Source organism: Nipponia nippon, unplaced genomic scaffold (assembly GCF_047370975.1).
Source record: "Nipponia nippon isolate SJK-2023a ecotype South Korea unplaced genomic scaffold, ASM4737097v1 scaffold_5, whole genome shotgun sequence".
NCBI classification, from domain to species: Eukaryota; Metazoa; Chordata; class Aves; order Pelecaniformes; family Threskiornithidae; genus Nipponia; species Nipponia nippon.
In genome coordinates, this window is record NW_028262369.1 from 24873672 (window position 1) to 24888755 (window position 15084).

General features: G+C 44.8%; 2 protein-coding genes across 25 annotated transcripts in view; one reads left to right on the forward strand and one right to left on the reverse strand.

The window, feature by feature from the left end:
* The window catches only part of FGGY (FGGY carbohydrate kinase domain containing), a 330344-nt gene that overhangs the window by 294665 nt on the left and 20595 nt on the right, over nt 1-15084 (reverse strand). For 9 of the 24 annotated variants that reach the window (XM_087730880.1, XM_087730887.1, XM_087730895.1 and 6 more), the window contains exons 1-4: nt 8163-8238; nt 2394-2523; nt 2101-2214; nt 560-682 (exon numbers count right to left, since the gene is read on the reverse strand). The exons of 3 other annotated variants lie outside the window; for them this stretch is intronic. The gene's annotated coding sequence lies outside the window, so the exon portion shown is untranslated. Of the gene's footprint in view, nt 1-559; nt 683-2100; nt 2240-2393; nt 2524-8162; nt 8261-15084 lie in introns of those variants that run through there. 12 more of the 24 variants (XM_087730896.1, XM_087730901.1, XM_087730904.1 and 9 more) reach the window with 7 other exon arrangements.
* On the forward strand, nt 8382-10428 carry JUN (Jun proto-oncogene, AP-1 transcription factor subunit). Its single transcript, XM_009461230.2, has one exon. It carries the CDS (start codon nt 8820-8822, stop codon nt 9762-9764), a length of 945 nt encoding a protein of 314 aa, XP_009459505.1. The 5' UTR covers nt 8382-8819; the 3' UTR covers nt 9765-10428.

Consider the following 15084-nt stretch of genomic DNA (forward strand, 5'->3'; position numbering starts at 1 on the left):
CAGCAGGGAGGCAAAACAGGGGAAGACTGCAGTTCTATCCCATCTGAGTTTATTCTGCTCTCCTGTTTTTCTCTACTGGTATACAGAACATAAGATTACTTCTCATTAAACTCATGAGGTTATATTAAAGAGGTGAACAATTTTTTGCTTCACTTTGTAAATTCTTTTGATTGCCTTGAAGGGATATATGTTCCCCACCACTACTGCTACAGGGTTAGGTAAATACTTTGCAGACCAATAATGTAAATGTGAAATACACCACTGTTCTTATTAGTATTTATGTAATCATCTAGGGCTGAAATTGGCTATCATTGAATTGACCTCAGATCTTTGACATAAATGCCTATTTGAAGCACCTGGCAATAGGCTGTAAGCATCCACACCCAGAACTGCTTTGTCCGGGCTTGCAGATTTGCCAGCCACACACCTTTTCCTATACTGACTGTAAGGAACGCAATAACTGTAAAACATCAGCGCAAAACATGCTTATATAGAACAAGGCTACTTTGTACCATTAGCTCTTACAACACGCGTGCTTAACCTCCCTCACAGGACTTACCCGAGTCCACAGCCCATTCTTAGCTGAACAGAAACCTCTGCAAATCTGTGCACACTGCAGCTGGTACTCGGATCTCTAAATACCATACAGCCATTTTTTGGAATGTCTTTCTAGTTGTGCTCCCTAAAAAAAAGAAAAAAAAAGTAAAATAAAAAAAAAAAATCTGAATTTCAATTAGCAGCCATCACAGCCCTTAGGCCTTCGTTTTATTACTGTCCTTTTATCCCTAAAAATTTTCCTTGATCTCATGAACTTGTTTCAAATATATATTCAAATGTTACGGCTTTTTACATGTTTCATATGTTCTCAACAGACTGCGTAAACAGTCCTGTGAGCTGACCAATGCATCTGCCAAATGCACTGCCGGCTGTTCACGCAGTACTTCCTCTAGCATGTATGTGAACAGTGCTCCTGACCCCATTGTAAAAAACAAGATCTCACGTAGGGATCAATACTGATTCTGGACTAAATTTTCCATCTCTGCTTCCTTTTGAAACAAGGGAACACATAGACACTGCAGTGTGGGCAACTGCATACAATTTTTACCAAAGAGGAAAGAACAGCCATTTTGAGGGTTTCCAATATCCTGGTTCTTAAGTCCTAAGGGGCTGCTGTGGACAAGGCCAGGACACTGCCATCCTGTGAGGGGACAGGGCTGCCCAGACCAGCGGGAGTAGCTACACAGTCGCTGTGTGGTATGTCAGCTGTGATCCAAGATCAGGTTGTTTATCAATAATCAGACGGGACTGAAGGAAGAGTAGCAGTTTAGTAGCATCTTCTCCAAAACGGAAGTCTTTAACTCTGCTCGTGCTTTTAGGTATTGCCCTACCCAGGCCATGCCCTTTCCTTCCTGCAACGCTCTCCTTGGCTATTTGGCAAACCTAACTGCTCCCACACCATGACTCCAACACAAATGACTGTCATCCAGAGTGATTGTTTCCATTTGAATTAGATGAGCAGGCACTCCATAAACTTCCCCACAGGCTCCACCACTATAATCCCTGGGAAGGAGCGACCTGCAGGACCTACTTTCACTGTTCAATGCTTTCTCTGTTTATTGCTACTACTGTCAGAAACATTACTCAAATTCAGAAAGGTGTCCTTACATCTGCCAGCCACCAGCCACTGGTGACATTCAGTAACAGAAACTCACTGTCCATGTCTAAACATGAACCCACAGCATAGAAAAGGAAAGCCTGATTCCTCACTGGAAATCCCTAAGCTCTATGGTGCTTTACGCTAGGCATTTTTGGTCTCACGCAGACTTGCTTCCTTTCCTTCTCCTGTTGCAAGCACTGCTTTATCCCAGGTTGCCAGAAGCCTACTGTTCCAACAGCTGCTAAGACAGAGTGAGGTGTCAACGTTGACAGGATGCCAGATTGTTTATTAATTAAAAATCCAAGCATTTTGTATCCATTCTGAGACCCTAATCACAAGAGAGCTATTTTACCAAGGGCTCTGAATGGTTAAATCCAGTTATTCTGAGGCTTTCAGTCACGACTGGCAACCATAACTCAATGCATTTTGTTGCCACTACTTACTTTAATACGTGTTTATTGAAACATCAAAATGCCAGAAAGCTAACTTCAGTTCTCCACAGTGAAACTGCTCTTCAGTAATATCTGAAAAAATGCACACTTCCAGCAGGATCTCTGCTGGAAACAGAAACACAGAAAATATCTTTTCAAAGGTGTTCATCTGCCTCCCCACCACTCAGCATTAGTATGCTTCTATTTGTATGGTAAATTTTTTCATGCTGCCAGCTCACAACGCTGAGTGCAGCCGTCTGCATCCCATATGCCACATGTCCTCCAGTGCCTCCTCTACTGCTTACCTTCACTCTTTGGGCTCCCACTGTGGATCAACTGCTATTCTGCCAGCCTTGTTTGTGCATAGAGGATTTTTCCAACTGTAAGCTCCACAGGACAGGAACTTTGCCCAACTCTCTCAGAGCACCAGCTATGCTATGGTATAGAAATAATGAACACAGAGACATTAATGGTGTGATATTTAGATTTGTAACACCCAGCATGGGGAGCAAGGCTCCAGGGTTCCTTTCAGACTCATCTCTAGACAATGATGTAGTTAATTTCTATTTGATCAGTTTTTTGATCAAAAATTACACAATACATACAGTTGTTTGAGTAAAAAATATGTAGTTCATTAATTATTTGAAAATATATTTCCGAGCACTTGCAGTGACCACTGAAATCCACTTTATAGAAAAGCTAGCTGGGAATGGGAAAAATAATAGTGAGAAATCTAGTATAACTAACTATTGGGTGAACAGGAGATCATCCTATCTACTTTAGACACAACCATATCAAATCTTTCATTCATATGTTGCTGCGCATAAACATCCAGGCTTTGAATTGCTCAGACAGCATTCTTAAGAAAATGGAAATGGTTTTGGTGGTTCCTCCTTTACTTCTGCAGTCTTTCTCCATGTTTACAGTCAGTGTTGCTGCCCCAGAGGTAACCCAACAGGTCTTGCAAAGTCTCCTAACTTTGCTCCACCTCCATCATTCACAATCTTGTCTCTCCAACCTACTCATTTTCCTCCATTCCACAAACTAGTAGTTTCAAAGACATTCAGAGATTAATTAACATGATTGGTGGGATGAGTAGGTGAGGGGGACAGGCTAAAGGGCTTGACAAGAAGAAAGATGAAAAGGACTAAACGCGTATAGCTTGGTTATGCGATGACTAATTGAGGGTGGAGGAGATGGACATGATATTCATTTACAAGTGCCTATAGTTCTAAGGAGTATTTTTCATGTGCAAACTGAAGACTAGCTCAAGACTAGCTTTTGGTCTTGTTGTACAGATCTGGTTCCAGGGTCCTTCACTTCAAGCTGTGAGTCCCATTTTTCCCCCAGCCTATGCACTCCCACCCCTGCCTTGTACCCTCAAATATATATTTTTTTTTTTTTTTTTTCATTTCAGCTCAGCTTTCAGCCAGATTCAGTTCCTGGATCTCTGCCTGGCCACATGAGCCCTACTGGGGGCAAAGAGCAAAAGGAGAGGCCATACAAGCTAGGGGTGGATGAGGTGGCACCTCTTTGCCACACCTCTGCTGCGCTGCAGACTGAGGTGGACTTGGAACCGACTACAAAAACGCACCTTGAGGAACCAGGGAGGAACTGGGAACAGGAGCACTTGTGAATTATTTTACTTCCGTTTACCTTAAGGAAACTCTGTGCCTTGTGCCCCCTCACTCCCAGCTTCTTTCACTATACTCTGATGTAGTAAATAAAAGAAAAATACTTGCTCCTTCTGACTTTTCAAACTCTTGCCTCCCTCAGTTGGGGAAACCTGCTCTATAGTAATTCCTTAAGCGAGTGAAAAGCAGTGTGAGAAGATACAGTAAAAACAAAACAAAACAAAAACCCAAAAAACCAGAAGAAAAAATGTATATAATAAAAAGGATTGTTTATATAATGAAATTATTGTGGAAACATCTCTGATGAGGGGAAAAAGCAAGATGGTGTAATACATCTAAGTTCAAAGAAAAACTGTATGGAAACAAGCATTTTCTTTCTGTGAGTACTGTTTCCAATATAAAACAGCAGAAACCGTCATTTATCCTTTTTTTTTTTTTTTCAGATGGTCTAGAAATAGGCAAAAGCATTTGTGACACAGGAGTGAAACAAAACAATGAACCCATTTATTCCTGAACACCAAATATAATTTAGATGGATGTGGTATGTATAAGAAATTTTAATTTGTCCCTGAAAAGCCATTTAATTATTCAGTTTATCTGGTTGCCTCAGTCAGTCTTGTATTGATTGATTAGAGAACTTTATAAATCAAAATCTGCATTACTGCTGCTCAAAGCATTTGCTTCTCACAGCAACAGAGATATATAGTTCATTTTCAATCCCTACCCACAAGTTGGTTTATTGAGACATGTAAATGGCTATGGTTTATAAATGGGTCAGTAAGTGTTCTTTCATACTACTAAAGGAATATTTACTTAAGGACATCAGGAAAGGGGGAAAAAAGCCCTAAAGTAATAGCTGTTTAATAAATCAGGGCATAGTCACCAAAATTCCCAGCTCCTTGGCTAATGGCCACAAAGGATCACACTCTCTCTCTTCACTGGGCCCACTTCTGATCCGCGGGACTCAGTGAGGCTCAGGTGGTGAACTTGGGGCACTCGGCTGAAATCTAAGCTGAGACCTCCGTAAGCACCCGCTTGCCAGTCAGTCCCGAATTAGGTAGAAAATCCCCTCGGAGCAGCAAAGAGCATTTGTCTTTGATTTCAGAGCTCTCCTGCTATGCACAACCTTTATGACCAGCTTGACTGTCTATTGCCAGCCTGGACCAAATAACCTCTAAGTGAGTAGCGATTAGCATAATGAGTGGACTGATGGGTGTCCCTCATAGCTACAGGCCTCAGTAGAAACACGTCTCTGGCAAACTGGAATGTCTAGTCCTGAAACTCCACCTCTGTAGAAGGAAGGAAGTAGAAAACTAAAATGGGTGGGGGATAAAAAAAAAAAAAAGAGACATTAAATGACTTTAAGTTAATATCTGCAGCCTGATCCAACACTCACTGAAGCTAATGAAAAACTTGCATTGCTATCAGTGGGGCTGAACTGAACAGACTGTAAAGGCAGAGTTTTTTAGATTATACAAACACGTATTAGAGTGGTTAAAGCTACATTGACCATGTTGCTTGTAGTCTGAACTTGGCTTTCTAGGACTAAAGAAACATGCAGAAAAAAACCAAAAAGATAAAACAAAACAACAAAACCCTAACAAATCAAATACTTCAACAATTAATCAGAACAAACTTAATTAGTATTATTTGTCTATACAGAAAACTGACTAAAGCAAATTATTTGCATGGCTTCCTATATAACAGAAACCAGAAAAAAAAACCTTTTTAGCTTAATTTTAAAATAATTCTTATTTTACAATAAAAACCTCCGCATAGGAAACTACTTAAAATTCATGTCTTACATTTCTCCAAAATTTCTTCCTTGCATAGACAAGCCCTTTATAAACATCAAAACTGCACACTGACACAACAGAGACAGATCATTTATGGACCATCTCGTGGGAGTTTTAACAGAGCAAGGACTGCCGCATCAGGTCCGACTAGATACCCTATCTCTGACAGGAGCCAAGAGTGGATACCTGGAGAGGCACACAAAACCAGGACACACACATGGCAGTTTTGCCTCAGGATGCTCTCCCAGGCACCAGCCATTTGCAGCTTTGGGATTTCCAGATCCAGAGATGCACTGCATTCGATAGCCCTTAAGTGATTTCTCTTCTGTTAATTCATCTAATCACTTTAAAATCCCTCTGTCCACATAGCACTCTTGCCAAGGAGTTCCACAGCTTAACTACAATTCTGCGAAGACATTTCCCTCATCTGTTCCGAACCTGCCAGTTTCATTTGATGCCCCTTGGTTCATGTGCCAGAAGAGTCAGTCACTGGCCTCTATTTATCTTGCATGTAAAGATTAAAAAGGAGTTAAACAACTGCTTCCAGCATTCACCGCATTAATGAATTTCAGAGATTTTTCTTATACGTATGCAGTAGCTTACTGCTGTTTGGCAAAACTATTTGCAGAGGAAGCTACAGCAGCAGTTGAGTAGTTTGAGCTACCTGCAACAGAGACAGATGCTGCCTACGTGAAGGCTGCGTGTATACTAACAGCATGCGGTGAGCCCCCTGTTCCCAGCCAAAACTTTGTATTTCGTGCCACAGACCGTTCACACAAATGTACAAAGAAGCGCACGTATTACTTGCGTAATTCCAGTTATCATATAAAGTAACACCAGTGCCCACCGTATGGTCAAATGAATATAGTGGCTGAAGTCAGGTGGAAACACCAGGGCAAATGGGGAAGAAAAAGAAATCAACAACTTGAAAGAGGGGAGCTAGACCTTCACTTTTATTTCACAGCTGCTTGTGTTTCTGTTTGCTTCATTGTTGCTTCCTACACTGTAACTGGTAATTATGTCATTACATCTAGGAAAAAATAGCACTGGGGAATTTGAAAGTGTATTTTCAAACCTAGACATAAGTTTGCCAGCTTCACGTATTGTAAAGTGATTTAACCTGATAGACCAAGTTCTTCACTGACATAAAAAGCTGGACCACCCTACAAGAGCAGAGAACAGCTTTGTGTTGCAAGCATAAGGAGCACTTGTTGCACTGCTGGCAACATGATACAACAGTACACCCCTTCAGTCCCTGTCCTACCGCGTATTGTCACCGCCTGTCCTTAAATAGCTGCTGCACTGTATTCCAGAGGTAGCTGCCTGTCAGCATTCACAAATGCACACCTCCCAGAGAGAAGGGTGTGTGCAGGGCAAGGTGAGGAGGGGAAAGGCAAGAAAAATTAATCCAGACAAGTGGCACACCCTTTTATTAGAGATATGTACTATACTGATGCACGCCACATTCAGCATAGAGCAGGTCGCAGCGAACCAGAGATCACCCATCTGTTGCTCTGAGGTGAACATGCCAGCACAGACTTTTCTCAACTAGGATTCTTCAACTCCAGCCTTTATTTTCCCTCTCGACTAACCTGTACTTCCACAGTAATACTAGGGCATGCTTTCTAAAATTAGGCCGTCGCTGCCCCTTTCCCTTGGAGGACGAGTTTAGAGAAACCCATCTGGAACCAGGTTTTTTCCTGTCAGGTTTTATTCTCCCCTCTGTTATCCTGGCGCGTTTCAGAGACAGGGAATTGACGTCCCCAACCGCTGTAACGGCAAAGCCGTGCCCTTGCGTACACCCCCGCAGCCATCAGGCGGTATCGGACGAAACCCGCATCCCCCAGCCCCGCAGCCCCCGCTGGGCTGGGCGGGAGGGGCGGCCCGCGGGGCCCGGGGACCCTCAGTAGGGCGGCTGAACGCCCTCCGCACGACCGGCAGTGTTGGCGGCGCTCCGGGAGCCGGGACGCCCTTCCCGCACGGCGGGGCTCCCCCGAGGGCCGCCAGCCCCGGCTCGAGGGCGGGCGAGGGCGAGGCCTCTGCCGCCGCCAGCCGCAGGCACGCCCGGCCAGCGGGGAGGGGAGGCGCAGGGCCCCTCGGCGGGGCGGACGCGTCCCCGGCGGGGAGCGCCGCGGGCGCGTGGGCGGGGGCCGCCCCGCGGCGGTTGGTGCCCGCCCTGGCCCCGCGCGCGGCCGCCGCGGCCAGAGCACCGCCCCCGGCCCTGCCTGGAAGCCGCACGGGCGGCGGGGCCGCGGCGAGGAGGGGAAATCACGTGAGGCCTCCCCCGGAGCGCCACCTGAAGGGCCGTACCACCGGCGACGGGGGGGGAGGGGGGGGGCGGACGACAGGCCGAAACCCGCCGGCGCACGGCGGAGCGCGGCCCGCCTCCAGCCCGCCGCAGGCACCGACCGAAACACACGCGAACGGGCGCGAAAACAAACAGAGAGAGGCGACGGTTTGCGGGCGACGGCCGCAGCGGCGCGACGGGGCCGAGCGGCGCCCCCGCCCCACCGGCGGGCGGTTGGTACGTGGCCGTTAGGGAGGCGCCGCCGGCGGCCAACCCCGCTCGCGCTCTGGACGCGGTAACCAGATATTCAAAAACAATACGTCAGCCCACAATGCCCCGAGCCGCCGCCAGCATTACCTCATCCCACAAGGCCCCGCGCCGGCGCTGAGAAGCTTCTAGGGGCGGGGTGGCCATGGCGACCGGCTGATATGCACCGGGCCGGGCCAGCGGCCCGCCTCCCCCGGGAGAGGCGGCGGCAGCCAATGGGGAGCCCGCGGGGTGACATCATGGGCTATTTTTAGCGGGCTCCCGGTCGCTGATAAGTGAAGGGCTCCACGCCGGGAGCGGGCTCAGAGCGCGGGGCGGGCAAGCGGCAGCGCGACTGCGGCCGCCGGGTGGAGGCGAGCGGAGCAGGCACAGCAGCGCGGAGCCGGGGAGGGCGCGCAGGAAGGCGGGGAAAGTTCGCGCGGCAACTCGTGGCGGCGGAGCAGCGTCCCGGCCCCGCGGCGGTAGCAGCAGCAGGAGGAGGAGGGCGGCGAGGCGCCCCGCCGAAGCCCCGCGCCGCCCCGCCAGGCCAGGCGGACTCTCAGCGCGGCGGCACCAGGGACCGCGGGCCCGGCCCGCGCCGGGAGGACCCTCCGCGCCCCGGCGAGAAGTAAGGCTCTGCTTTCTCCTTCCCCCCTCCCTGCGCGGCCGGGAGGGTTGGGGTGGCCGCGCGGAGCGGGGCGCAAGCGGCGGCCGGGCAGCTTCTCCGCGCTGCCGCAGCTCCCGGCGCCACTCCGCGGACTCTGTTCTATGAGTGCAAAGATGGAGCCTACTTTCTACGAGGATGCCCTGAACGCCAGCTTCGTGCCGCCGGAGAGCGGCGGGTATGGATATAATAACGCCAAAGTGCTGAAGCAGAACATGACGCTGAACCTGTCCGACCCATCCAGCAACCTGAAGCCACACCTGAGGAACAAGAACGCCGACATCCTCACCTCCCCCGACGTGGGACTCCTGAAACTGGCCTCCCCCGAGCTGGAGCGGCTCATCATCCAGTCCAGCAACGGGTTGATCACCACCACGCCGACCCCGACGCAGTTCCTCTGCCCCAAAAATGTTACTGACGAGCAAGAGGGGTTCGCGGAAGGCTTTGTGAGAGCCCTGGCGGAACTGCACAACCAGAACACCATGCCCAGCGTTACCTCTGCCGCTCAACCTGTTAACAGCGGCATGGCACCTGTGTCCTCTATGGCCGGCAACAGTAGTTTCAATACGAATTTGCACAGCGAGCCCCCGGTGTATGCCAATCTCAGCAACTTCAACCCCAACGCACTCAACTCCGCACCTAACTACAACACAAACAACATGGGCTATGCACCTCAGCATCACATAAACCCCCAGATGCCCGTGCAGCATCCCAGGCTTCAGGCTTTGAAAGAAGAGCCTCAGACTGTACCTGAAATGCCAGGGGAAACTCCTCCCCTGTCCCCTATTGACATGGAGTCACAGGAGAGAATCAAAGCCGAGCGAAAACGCATGAGAAACAGAATTGCGGCGTCCAAATGCCGGAAAAGGAAGTTGGAAAGGATTGCCAGGTTGGAAGAAAAAGTGAAAACTTTGAAAGCCCAGAACTCAGAGCTGGCATCCACTGCCAACATGCTCAGAGAACAGGTTGCACAGCTTAAGCAGAAGGTCATGAACCATGTCAACAGCGGGTGCCAGCTAATGCTAACACAACAGTTGCAAACGTTTTGAAGAGACTGTCTGAAATGAGAACTGTGATATTGTGGTATAACTAAAACAAAAAACCAAAAGTGGCAGATGCATACAGCTAATGGTAAAAGCTGAAAGGCTGAGTCCTGCCTGTGCTCTGCAAAGCGCATGTGTGGAAAGACTGGCAAGCCTTCGGCTTGAGTTAGTAGTGAAGCGGCCAGCACTGCTCCGAGAAGTGTTGTTCCTGCTCAGATGAGATGTCAGATCTTCGTTTAACATTGACCAAGACCTGCATGGACCTAACATTCGATGATCATTCAGTATTAAAGGTTAAACTGCAATAGAAACTGTAGATTGCTTTATGTAGTATTCCTTAAGAAAAAAAAAAAGTGGGAGGGAGGTTTGTGGGAGGCTGATAAACAAAAAGAACTATTCTGCCTGCCTTCAAGTAAATTGTGTATGTACATATCTTTTTTTTATTTTATTTTATGAAGTTGATTAATGTCAATAAACTACTTCATGACTTTGTAAGTTATTTTTATGTTGTTTATTTGGGCACTGCCCAGTATTGTTTGTAAATAAGAGGCTTTTTTTAGCACTCTGAGTTTACCATTTGTAATAAAGTATAATTTTGTAATGTTTCTGTTTCTGGAAAAATTCTAGAAGGTTCTATTATATTTAAGAAAAATAAAAAAATTAAAATGCATTTCCCCCTCCCACTTTTTTTTTTTTTTTTGCTAGTACCTGAGTTGGGAAAATGCCCTTTACGCTGAACCCTAAAAGGTAGGGATTATGTTTAACTTACTCTGTAACTACAGGCATGTCCTGGAGAATGTGTGTGGAGGAGAGGGAGAAACTAGATCCTGATCACTAAACTAATACAACTTTTCGAGTTGTGCTGAAGTTGTAGTTCCCATTGTAACCTGGCTAGCTTGCCTGCTGTATTCTAGTGGTCCAGTTCACACAGTTAACTTCAAGCAGGTTGTAGAGGGGTAGAAAGCCAGTGTATGAAATTGCTCCATAACTGGAGCAACTGGCGACTTGATCTGTCATGCTTTTTATTAAATTAATGCCCTCAAGAAGATAAGGCAAGCAGTTGTATTTAAAAAACAAAATAATAACATGCTATAGGCTTCAAAAATAGAAATATTCACCTTTATGCCTGTGTTCCTTCCTAGGTTGGAGGTGATCCTTGTTTGTTAATATTTATGACAATGCTGCTGTCAACAGTAAAATAGCTTTATAACCCTTTCCCTATCTTGAAATCCTTTCCCTTTTGGGTGTCACTATGGGTTCAAAACATTTTAAGCAATAGAAAACCTGGGAAAACTCAACCTAGTGGGAAATGAAAAGAGCAACGTGCTGAAAACAGCAACTTCTCTAGCACTTCCCCTGTATTTTTTATAAAATCTTGTTTTTTCTAGTACAATGACAATATAAATAGATACCTTAGAAACATGCTACTTAACTCATCAGGAGGGGGGGTGTGGGGTGGTGGAACAATTACTATACCAGGATTTTCAACAAGTCATTTAGTTTAATAAGCATATATTTGAAGGGAGACCAGATGTTTTCCTGCTTGCTGGTTAGAGCCAAACATCTAAGAGGAAATAGATGCTCTCAAAAGAAAGCCAGAAAATATTAGAAATTCATTATTAGTGAATGCTAACTTTTTAGAGCAGGCAGTCTTAAAAATTTCTTTTTTCCTTAAAATAGGAATAAGCATAATTTTAATTGAAATGACAGTCTTGTTTAAGGTCACTTCACAAGATGGCTAGATAATTGTATATATATATATACCTTTACTGTTACCAAAATGATACCCTGAAACTTGCAACTACTGTGGGTCAGTTCCTTACAGGAAGCATAGAAGTATCTTTCTTCTAACTTTTTTAACATATTATATGCATTTTATCATATGAGGGGTTGTTTTAATGTTCAAAATATGACAATACACTAATGTCCTTCCGCATCATAATCCAAGTGTCAAGGTAGGCACTGTTTAGATGGTGTTTGCTGCTGTCAGAGGAATACAACTGTAATAACACCAACCAAACAAAGGGTTACTAGGAGGATACTGTAGTTTGCCAAGAGTACATTTTGCTGATGTCAGCAACCCGGAAGGTAAGTTGATTTTAACCATATGTAGGAATAGACAGCAGAGGGATAATACACAGCACTGCTGGGTGTGGTTTTACAGGGATTTAGCAAGTGCCAACTAGCAAAATAAGCAGGGCAAGGAGATTAATTACCTGCAAAGGTGCATGTTTAACTCTCAACAGTGCTGGGTTATGGAATAGATGTTACTAGCAAGCATTTTGCTTAATCACCTAATTACGTAAAAAATAAATACATTATATAAAATACTATGTTAATTAAATACAGCTGAGTGACAGTCTGCTCCACCCTATCCTAATACGCACACACAGCCATTTAGCATTGCAGTTATGTGTTTTCTCTCTCAAGTACGACATTCTGTAACATGGGCAAAAAAGTTACTGAGTAATAGCACTGCTCGTTAAGTGGGCATCATCTGACAGGTTGGTTTCTGTGCCATGAGTTACTTGACTTGGTCCAGCTCAGGAAGTACTGGTGTCCAGTCAGAGAATCTACTGTCAACCAAGGTAGTTTTTAGTGCCAGTGATGCAGTTTCACAAGGAGAAGAGGGGTGACTTAGATGAACACTTTCTTCAGTCCCACATCTCCTTTGAGAATCAGGCCTAAGACAGGGCAAAGTAAGTTTGTATTCCTTCTGCCTCCATCTGTTTTGTAAACAGTGTGGTGGGCTATGAGCCTGTTGCTATCTGGCTCACTTCAGCGTAGATTAAAATTCAGCACTCTTAGTATATTACTAGATCACTCGGTGGTCAATATGCACAACTGTAATGAAGGATGTGCATGCTTTGTACGTGGTGAAATGCAAAGTTTTAACACTTACTTAACTGCCGAGAGTAAAATTGCCTATTGCATTATGTGCCTTACTTCTATAAGGAATAGTCAGTTCTCTGAGATTCAGAGAGAAACTCTCTTTTTGTTGCCCCAGCTGTACTCACAAGGGAATATTTTGCAAATAACAGCATTGTGAACATGTATTTTGTTTGGCTGGGAGTGTTGTCAACGGATTCAGGAAGTGAAGTCAGAAAAAGGCAGGGTTTCAAACAGGGCAGGCTACACAGAAATGCCTAGGCAAAGGGCCTCTAATCAGAACAACATGTTTGGGACACAAAAATATTAATTAGAATTTGGGTCTGTACTAAAACCAACAAAACCCTCACACTTCTATCCCATGAACAGAAGTGAGCTACAAGGGGGGGTTAACCATGATTACTCACTGAATAATTTTAAATCCAAAGTACTTGTCATTACAGAAATAACAGTAACAATCCAACTTATTCTACAGTGGGAAAGAGTTACATACCAGCCAGTTTCAATCTCAGAACACAGTAGCAGTTACTAATAGAGTCCCCATCCTTGAATTGCCTACGTCTCTGTAGGTCTAAAAAAATACTGACCTCAAAACATGGCACTTTAAATACCAGCCCAAGGCAGCACATACCCATTTAACAACGAAGTCTAGCGACCAAGAGATGCCTTAGCTATCTTTCCATTTTATAGGAAGCTGTCAAGAAATATAGACAATATCCCTCCAAACCTATGTGAAAAATGACTGACAGTTTTGTCCCATGCAGAACCCTAAGAAATCCATTACAATAAGTACTTTCTGAAAAAGTAAATAGGTCTTTCAATGAAGTACATTGCTGCATATGCACTGATGATCTTATCCCCATAACTTCGCAGCAAGCAAAGAATCTAACCAACAGGCACCCGGGTTACTATACAGCAGGCTTACATCATTTATCTAGTATCACACAGCACATATGGACACTGCACGATGGAGTGTGGAGCCTGAACCAGAGGTGAAATTGGAAGCTATACAGGTGGATCAGGACAGTGTTCTGCCTGAGTGAATAGCCCTGACTGCGGCTCTGGGGTTATTAGCCCAGGCAGCGTTACTGAATAGACTGCGGAGGCAGGTGGACCAGCTCAGGCTGGAACAAGCTTGCGCATCCGTGGAGTACACCATGGAGCGCGGTGTACCATGTCCATGGGAAGTACAAGGCAGAACTGAAAAAAAGAACACTTATCTTTAATATCAAGCCTAGCGCTTTCTCTGTTCTGCATCTCTTCCTCTCTACCCCTATTCCCAAGACTTGGGTATAACAGCATAGTTACCCACATGAAGAAACTAAAACCAGTTCAGGCAAAGTTTTCTGTGTAGAAAAAAAAAGTGGCAAACATCAGAAGCAAACGCAAAATATTGCTAACAGGCAGATGGACAGCAAGGAAGTAATATTTGAAATTACCATATACACAAACCCATTATGAAACAGAATATACCTTAGTAACATCTAGCATTAACTTAGGGACAGGGAGAAGGAAGGTAGTATTAGCCTTCCAACTAAAGAAAAGGAAAATTCAAAATGTAGGTGGTTTGCTTTTTGAGAAGGAAAGTCTTCCAGAGAAGTGCTTGTTCTTTAGAATTACACGCACTGCCAACACCAGTGTCTGCACCTAAGGACTGGTGGCAACCCTAATTCTACATATATACATTATTGTTCATATGAACATTATAATATATCCTCTGAACAGAGAATGGTGCTTCTTAGAAAACTTGTAGAAAGTCATCGTACAATTTACTGTGAAAGCCTCTGATTACTTAAACAGTTTTAGAGTGGTTTTGCACAGCAGGGCCCTCTTTTCCAATTTTGCACGTTATTCTTTGCAGTACATTTTTGTTAAGGAACAATGGAACTACAAAAATCAAATTAGTCGTTCATCACGGTCCCTTCTGTCCTTAAATATTCTGAAATACTAGAAACACAGCTACAATGGGGAAGAACAGTTTTTTTAAAAGTTAATTAAATATTGAAAACACTGCTAATTTTCTTAGTTCTAGAGTAACAACAGACATTAGGGGAAAACAAAACAAAAACCTAATTCAGAAAAATGAGTAAAGTGAGTAACCTATTTTTGAAATCTCATACAGAACTTGATAGGTTATGACTGACCTGATTAATCCAAATCAATATAAAACACCTAGAAACTAACTCTGTAAACAAAAGTGAAGGAAGAACTAATATTTCTTCTCCTCAGTCCCACAATTATTTTGTGTTTTGAGGCTTGTATTCTCCAAGCAATCTTTAGGTTGATTCCTTAAACAAAAGGGCCAGCAACTTGCTAGAAATTCCTCTGAACTGTGAACTTTGTTCCTTATTCTCTCTTAAATTAAAACCAATTCCTGTGAAACCTGGCAGCACAATAACACCAAAGATGTGGGAAACAGGACACAATTCCAGCAGAT

Excerpts from the sequence above, each read along its gene's own strand:
- JUN (XM_009461230.2), top strand. The coding sequence starts at position 8,820 with ATGAGTGCAAAGATGGAGCCTACTTTCTACGAGGATGCCCTGAACGCC.